This window comes from Argiope bruennichi, chromosome 1 (genome assembly GCF_947563725.1).
Source record: "Argiope bruennichi chromosome 1, qqArgBrue1.1, whole genome shotgun sequence".
Taxonomy (NCBI): domain Eukaryota; kingdom Metazoa; phylum Arthropoda; class Arachnida; order Araneae; family Araneidae; genus Argiope; species Argiope bruennichi.
This window is the reverse complement of record NC_079151.1, coordinates 29,352,678-29,361,252: the sequence shown is the minus strand read 5'-3', so window position 1 is coordinate 29,361,252 and position 8,575 is coordinate 29,352,678. Positions and strand designations below refer to the sequence as shown.

The 8,575-nt window shown below is 26.2% G+C and overlaps 1 protein-coding gene and 1 long non-coding RNA gene across 2 annotated transcripts; one reads left to right on the top strand and one right to left on the bottom strand.

The window, feature by feature from the left end:
- Positions 1-3,371, top strand: LOC129979477 (pre-miRNA 5'-monophosphate methyltransferase-like). The gene is made up of 2 exons (XM_056090714.1): positions 1-338; positions 1,841-3,371. Exons 1-2 carry the CDS (start codon positions 141-143, stop codon positions 2,375-2,377), a joined length of 735 nt encoding a protein of 244 aa, XP_055946689.1. The 5' UTR covers positions 1-140; the 3' UTR covers positions 2,378-3,371.
- Positions 3,338-8,064, bottom strand: LOC129979493 (uncharacterized). Its single transcript, XR_008785230.1, has 3 exons — positions 8,006-8,064; positions 7,820-7,898; positions 3,338-3,521 (listed from the first exon to the last, which is right to left on the bottom strand). It is a non-coding gene; the product is annotated as an uncharacterized LOC129979493 (long non-coding RNA).
- Between the last annotated feature and the right edge of the window lie 511 nt (positions 8,065-8,575).

The window sequence follows — 8,575 nt, the reverse complement described above, 5'->3', positions numbered from 1 at the left end:
CGTAAACACGCACGATTTTTCAAGCATGACCGCGTAAGTCGCGAAGATTTTTTTAGTCTGACTTTCTTTCTTTCTGCAAATAGTTCTTTTATTATTTTAGCAGTATTTAAAGCTATAAAATTAAGGATTCTCTTGTAACTATGGACTGCGATGTCAACTCAAGGAATGACAATCCATCAAAAGAATCTTTTGAACCAGGTGCTGCGCGCTTCGGGAATTTCATCAATTATTATACTTTTAACTCTGTCTCAAAGAGATTACAAAAGATTCCTTCTAATTTAGTATTGTCATTTCAAAAGGAAACAGTTCTGTGTTTAGACATTGGATGTAATTCGGGAGTAAGTATTAATTTATAGCTTGGATGCTTAAACCAAGTCACAATTCGTTTAGCTGCAATACAAAATTATGTTTTCATAGTTTGTTAATCTTTATTTATGTTTGAAAATAAAATTTTACTGCATTCAAAATCTTTATATTAATTTAAAAAACTAAGAGAATATATTAAGTAGATCACTTGTATAGTAACAAATTTCAGTTGTAAAAGATCATTAATATAGAGCAGAAAACTGATGATGCAATATTACAACTGTTATAAAGGAATTGTTTATATATATATATGCAATTAAAAAGAATTAATGAAATTTAAAAAGCATTTTTCTCTACGATTCTCATATCAATAATAATTTACATTTCTTTTTCACATCTACTGCTTTGCAACAACAATTGAACTTAAATAAGGATTTGCCTAAATGTCAACTTAAAAAAAAAATCAATAGAAATACTGAAGTGTAACTCAAATATATGCCATTCGGAATACTGACCCTTATATTGAGGTACATATTCAATTCTGCTCAAGAACAACGCTTGTCATTCCAAATAATAAAGACTATCTGATCTTTAAACATGACACATTTCCAGGGAATTAAATTTCATAATTCTTTTAATTGATTATTTTTCTGTCATGTAATAACTATACATATTTTAAAATCTCAAGCAGTTTTTAAGTAAATTTATTCATTTTAATGTTCTATTAATCATATTTATTCTACTTCTAGACGTAGGATACAATTCATTATTTTAAGTTCGATTTTCTTTGTTTCAACCCTATTTATGTCTGGATCTTGCAAATCCCTAACCAAATTTCTACTCTACGTAACTGTTTCTTTATTCTTTGAAGGATAAACAATTCTTTTCGAATGATTTAAATCTCTTATTTAATTACTAAAAAACATATTCCCAAAAAATCCACGTCCAAGAAAAGATTCTGATAGATTTATTTAAATGCAAGGCATTCAATATTAGTTCCAATTTTAATATAATAATATTATTTCGTTATGAACTGTTAATATTTTAATTTTCAGATAATTTTTAATCTAACAGTATAGTATAATGCATTCCGAGAGTGAGCATTATATAATTTTTACTAATTTATTGGAAGAGGGAAGAATAAGAATTTAAGCGAGAAAAAATGCAATAACCTCCACTAGAGCGATCTAGTATCAACTTCTGTATATGTTTTATATTCTTTACATAAATATAAACAACTACTTTTTAAAATTGAAGAGTATTAACTATTATCATTTCTAACAATTTCTGTCTAATTAGTTCTTGATTCTTTACAATTTGGGTAAGAACTAGAATTACAATTGTTGTTTTTTAAAAATTATAATGTATTTCATATTATATAAGACTTCTAATCCTTATAATTTTCTGTTTTTGTCCAAAACAATTAACTTCTTTCCCATTAATAATTTAATTTATTAAATCAAAGTTTAACTGTATAGCATGTTAATTTTTTTTAGTTTTATATACTAACCATTATACTTCACAAATTTTTCAGGAGCTTACACAAGGACTTTATTCACATCTTACTAAAAATCTTGATACAAGTTTAGAGGTTTACGTACTGGGAATAGATTTGGATGAAACTCTCATTACCCGATGTAAGGAATCTAATAACTATGAAGGCCACATAACTTATCAGCAAATGGACATCATGAGCAATACATCTGTATCACAACTGGAATCATTTCTTCAAAAATATAACAGAACTGAATTTGATTTAATAACGTGTTTTTCAACAACTATGTGGATACATCTCAATCATGGTGATAATGGATTGGATAATTTTCTCAGTACTATTTCTAAATTAGGGAAATATCTGCTCTTAGAACCTCAAGAATGGAAAAGTTATAAATCGGCTCTTAGAAGAATGACAAGGTTAAATCGGGAAGCATTTGCATTAGAAAAATTAAAAACAAGAGATATCAGAAATCATTTATTACAGTTTTTGCCACAATATGGAAAAAATGTATATCAATGTTTTGGAGAAACCTCTTGGGGTAGAAGTTTATTTTTATTTCAAGATAGTTCATAAGTAGGGAAATATAGGAACAAAATATAATATATATACTTACAGAAAACATCCAATTTTCAATAAAATATCATATATTTATGATATTTTATTGAAGATTTACCAGAATGTTAGTTTTAAGATAAAATTATTTTGCCATTTCAGTTATAAAAAAAAACTGAAGAAATATTTTTTGCTTTTCTTAAATTTTAGTGCATTTAAAAACTTGTACCTTAACAGATTGCTAGATTAATTTATAAACCCTTTGGATAAATCTAATATATTAGAAAAATGTAATACATTTGTTTGAAATTATATTGTTGTAATACTAATTGCTTTAGTTATCCCAATATCATGTAGGAATATACATATCATGAATAATATGAAATAAATGAATTAGTGTGCAAAATTTATTGCTTTCTCATATGTTCAAAAAAATTAAATGTGCTATCTTATCCTACAAATGTTCACCCAAATTATTAATTTAAGATATACAAAAGGTATATATTGAAAAAGAATTAAAATGCAACAAACCACAAAAATATTTCAGGATTTTAATATTTTTGATTTTCTAATGGTATACATGATACAGAATGTCTATACATCTCTACATATATTCTGGATTTCATTAATTTCCAGATGATTACAATTTAAATGGAACTTTTCTAACATTTAAGATGCAGCATTTTGCTGCTGTTCAAGTAACTTCTTGGTAGCCTCATCATCTTGGGCACTCATGGTTGTCAATTTCTTCCCTATCCTCTCATGGACATCCAAATATTTAGCTACACACCTATCTAAGCAGACACTTTCTCCTTTAGCCAGTTCTGCATCATTATATTTTGGTGGAATACATTTCACATGACATGCAGCTGTCATACGATTGTACATGTCCGACATCATCTCTATCTCGAGGTTCTGCACAATTTGCATTTTTGATGGATCAAGTTGTATGCCACTGTTTAATGCCATGATTAATAAAAAATTCTTGAGTATCAAATGAATTAATAATTTGTATTTAAGTATTGAAAAAAGATGTTTTTATGCTGGTTTCTGTATTCTAGCTTCAGCCATACGTTGCCGAGATTTCATAGAATCTGTCCTCTGTTTCACAACGTATTTCTTTACCAAAAAGAATGATGTAATTCCAGTTACTGCAAATGTTACTCTGTAAAAAAGAACAAAATATTAATCTAAACATATATTAACAAAATAAAACAAAACTAAGTATATACTTTAGATTTAAAATATTGCTTTAAATGTAGAATGTGCAACAGTACTAAAAAACAATCTGTAGTAATTAAATAAAATTTTATAATTATTAATTTATATATCTCAAATGAAAATACTTTTAATATTTAATAAAATATCTGACAATTAATTTGATCAGAAAATATGTTGGCAGGTAGCTGTTATTAAACACCTGTTTGAAACATACAGAATAGCTTAAACTTAACTAGAGCAATGATGCCTATGTTGCAGTTTTTCTTCTTAACAAATGTTAATTATAATTCAAAGAAACAAAAAGGTACTGTAATTTTTTTAAATCTTAAATACTAAGAATTTTAAAACTTTCTTGTTTATATAACTAGTCTATAAACCTCAAAATATTTTTAAATAACATAAATTCATATGAAAAAAAAAAAAAACGACTCTTCTTCACAATTTTCAATAGAGAATGAATAATTAAAAAGAAAGACTCAATATTGCATTTTTATGGAATATATCATTAATAAGTTGATTATAATGCACTAATGAATGAATATATATATATATGTAGTGTACGGAGCGTCCCCCTAGCAGCGTTCGCGGTACGGAGTGTCATCCTAACGGCGCTCGCGTCGTTTCTCAACAGCCAATAAGAAGCTATCTGATTCCCGCCCTAAAAACTGTGTTGAGTACTGTACTAGCGTCCATCGATGTAAAGCGGCCCAGCCGTTCGTCTAGTTCATTAAATTTGTTTATGTTAAATTAGTGTGTGATTCTCTTAATATGAGCCATCTCTACGCATTAATCTCAACCGGGCTTTCCCCTAGGGCCCGTGAGAGATATTTAATTTGATGTATAATACGATTAGTAGAGGCCTGTTTTTCGAGCCAGAGTTAACATACCTCTACATATATATATATATATATTAGAGAGAGGTGTTTTATTGTAAAATTCTACAGAAGTTAATGGATCATTTCGTGAAACAGTTGTTTGTATAAAAAAATATTGAAGATTAAAAAGGTTGAAATAATAATCTTGGATTATTTTTTAAAAATGTTTTAAGTAGAAAATTTTTCACAAGAGGGTTTTACAAATTTATGAAATGTATATTTAAACAAAAGTTATTTTAAGAAACAGTTTTCTTTCAATTTCTACAACTTTTTATTGTATTGAAATTCTTATAAGAATTTTTATGAAAAAGCACAAACTAATTAATTAAAATTAAAAAGAGTTTAAAACCATTAGGATAGATTTTAATTGTTATTTAAGATATTAAATATGTTATAATAATAAACAATTATATGTTATGGTTCAAATTTAATAAGCTATTTGATTAACTGATTATTAGAAACAGTTAAGTGGATCTAAAGAATCCCTTCATCTGAAAGAAATCTAGCATCTTAGTTTCAGTTCATGCTTTGAATCAAGAATTTCATTTAGTATTTACCATTTTCTTTGTATGGATACGTGCACTTAAGTTGAAATCCTATTGTGATTCAAGTCCAAGAATTAGAATCCACTACGAATATATAGTGATTTAATAAAGTTGATTCATTTTTAAGTAAATATTGGATTATTATGTAAAAATAAATGATTTCAGGCTTGGTATTTGAATAATACACGTATTTAAACAAAGAAATTTGAGACCTTTTTTAAAAATATGTTGAATATATTAAAAGTATAAACATTTTAAAAAATAATACTAAAAGGGCAAGGCCTATTCAAAAGCTGGCAAATTAAAATTTTGGATTTTAAAATTATATTTTCCAGCTGTTACTGAAATTTCTCTTGTAACCACTGTGGGATTTGTGAATTTGTGATTGTTTTTAACTACTTCAATGAATTTTGATAAAATTATCTCTTTGATAACAACCAAATTGGGTAAAATTGAATAATTTTATCACATCAAGGGAAAATACTTCAGCATTATACATAATTTCTCCCCCAAAATAACAAAAAGAGTTCACTCATTGTTATGTATTGACGATATATTTAAAAAAATATTTTGCATTATATTTTTTTTGTACTGACATATTTTAAAATTTGCTGATCGATGCTGTGCATCATATTTTAAAATATCATATCCTTGATTCATTTTAGAGTTTGTTAGAAGATTTTCTTCATCACATTCATTCCTAGTGGAATCATAAGCATCTTGCTCAGAAAAAGCTCGCGATTTTTCAAAAATTTTATTTGCACAATTTTTTTTTAACTACTTCAAAGCATTGTATTAACTTCTTTTAGATAAATTTCCCACTTCTTAAGAATTTCAGTTTTATTTTCAGAACTCAAATAGTCCCACCCCCAATTGCAGATAACAATAGTTAGGGCTATTCAACTAATTTTTCAATTCAAACCAATCAAGACAAAATAAAGTTAATTCCAATCCCTTAGGAGAAAAAAAATGACTCGGATGTTTCTTTATAAGCGGAGTAAGAAATTCCACCAGTCGTGACTACTGGTTGAAAATAAAGGATCAGTTCTTCTGTTAACGAAATAGTGATCATACTAAATTAATAGATTTGTATACAACTGAATATGTCAGGTTGGAATCAGAGAATTTTGATTATATAAAGTTAATAACACACAGTTAATTTTAACTGTGATCACATCAAACAGTGTTGCTATACATATAAATATACATTTATTAGAAACAATAGAAAAGAATGAAATTAGTAAAATAATAACATAATTATACCTTCACTTCGAAAATACATGTTTATACAAATAATTCTTATTTTTAAAAATTATATCACAAACAAAAGATAGATATGTACATAATGGTTATGTTACACAAAATTATAATTTTGATGAATGAATCACAATCCTTATTCATATACCCAAAATGACACTTTACACAAATTTTAAAGTCAGTAAACACTTCCATTTATAACGCCACAAAATTATTAATTACATATAACACATGTATATATATTGCATTTAACCTGCAATTACTTTAAAACATAGTGTAAATCTTGTCAAAACTAACAGTTAATTTTATTCTTTGGATAATAAAGTTTTCAAAAAAAAAAAAAATGTGACAAAGCCCCTTTAATCTTTATATATAATAAGTCCTCCTTTTTAATGTTTAAGGATAATTTTTTTTTTTATTAAACTAGTCTTCAAAAATCTTAAATAACTATATTTATTAAATTTCAAGAGGAAAATGATTTAAATCATGAATACTAATTATTGCTTCACAATATTAAATATACTTTTACCAACATTAATTACTCTTTTCTAGCTTTTTCCTTTCTAAAAATACTAATATAATCTGTATAATTGAAAAAAGTTTTGCATGAATTTACACTTATACTTCATTTTTATAAATAATTAAGTTTTATATTATGCAACATACTTGTATTAGTTTCCAATACTAACAATAAATAACGTACTTGACAGATGCAAATTTTATGAATGCTGCTAGCAACATTAATCACTATCATCATTAATTATATCACTTTTTTTTATATAACTTAAAATATATTTTAGCTAATATATATATATGTGTGTGTTATTTTACTTAATATATATATATATACTGTTTTAAAGTATATTTACAGTTTCATTTTATTAGTTACAGATTCTTGTAACAAATCAACATTAAATTCTTTAAAGCTCAATGCATATCTCAAATTATTAAAACTTTTAAACAGGCATTAGTTTATTGGAAACTAAAGTTTCACACATTTAAAGGTCAATTTTTAAATACATGAGAAAAAAAAATAAGATCTTACTTTCATCTACAGAGTAAAAGAGGAAATTTTACACAAAATCTTGAAAGATAAAATAAAATTCCTGATACAATGATAGTTCAGATTTTTTTTTTATAAATTAACATTTAACCACAGCTATTATTGGTAGGAAAACAAAATTATATGATTTATGATAAGAGAAAGTATTGCAACAAGCACAGATCATAAAGTAACCATAAAAACGAGTTTTATATTTGGACAAATTGAGATAAATAGAAATTATCCATTATTTAGTGCTAGATATAATAGCAATTTGTGGGCTTTTGAATATCACCTGAATTTCTTCTCTATTTTAAATAAGAATAAAGAAAAAGAAATTAACGCAAAAACTTTTATCTCTCGAGCCTGAAGGTTACAATTTCCACTTATGTAACCTACAAAAAAAATTCGTTGTCGTCAGTTTTGAAACTGCACTAAAGAGGAATAGCTCTACAGATACTTAAATTCGGTGCATGTAAAATAGAGATTAATGCGCACGTAATAACCAATATAAAATATTTACCCAATAACATTTATCTTCGTTAGATTACTCCAAGCCATTAAAAAGCAACCATGATTATTCAAACCTTTGAATACTCTTCCTGTTTAGAGAAAAGAGAACAATATGAAATTAAAAAAACGGAAAGAAATGTTAATAATTTCTAATTATTTTATTTCTAAATAAATGAATAACAATTAATATAGCTACCATGTGCGTTATTTATTCCGGCACTTATTCTTCTCACAGTTAACAGTTATACTTTATTATTTATACTTTTTATGAATTTTTAAAAAAATATGTTCGTTTATTTAACGTATATGTAATTTATTTTTGGAGGATATGTAATAAATCTTGTATGATTGAATTGGGAAATACATTCGAACCCTCATCATTACATTTGCGTGAAAGTATCTTCGAGATAAAAAGAATTTACTTTTTAGCTGTAGCTGGACTGTAATGAAACTCAATCAGGAGAAACCGCTATATAGAGCAAGATATTAAAAAAGCCGTAATACAAATCCTAAAAAGAAATTTTCCATTGATTTCTATTAAGAATATACGCAAATGTGAATGAGAGCCTCAACCAATAAATAATAGTATACTGAGATTATCACTGTAGAGGGTCTATAATGTTAAGATTTTCGATCCAAAAATTACGAAGCGATAAATCGCAACCTCTTCGGAATCCAGTTCTCAGAAGTTTAAAGATTTAATAAAGTTTTCCCTTAATAAAAATAAGTAAATAAGTATGTTTTACTTGAAAATGAAAAGAAGACA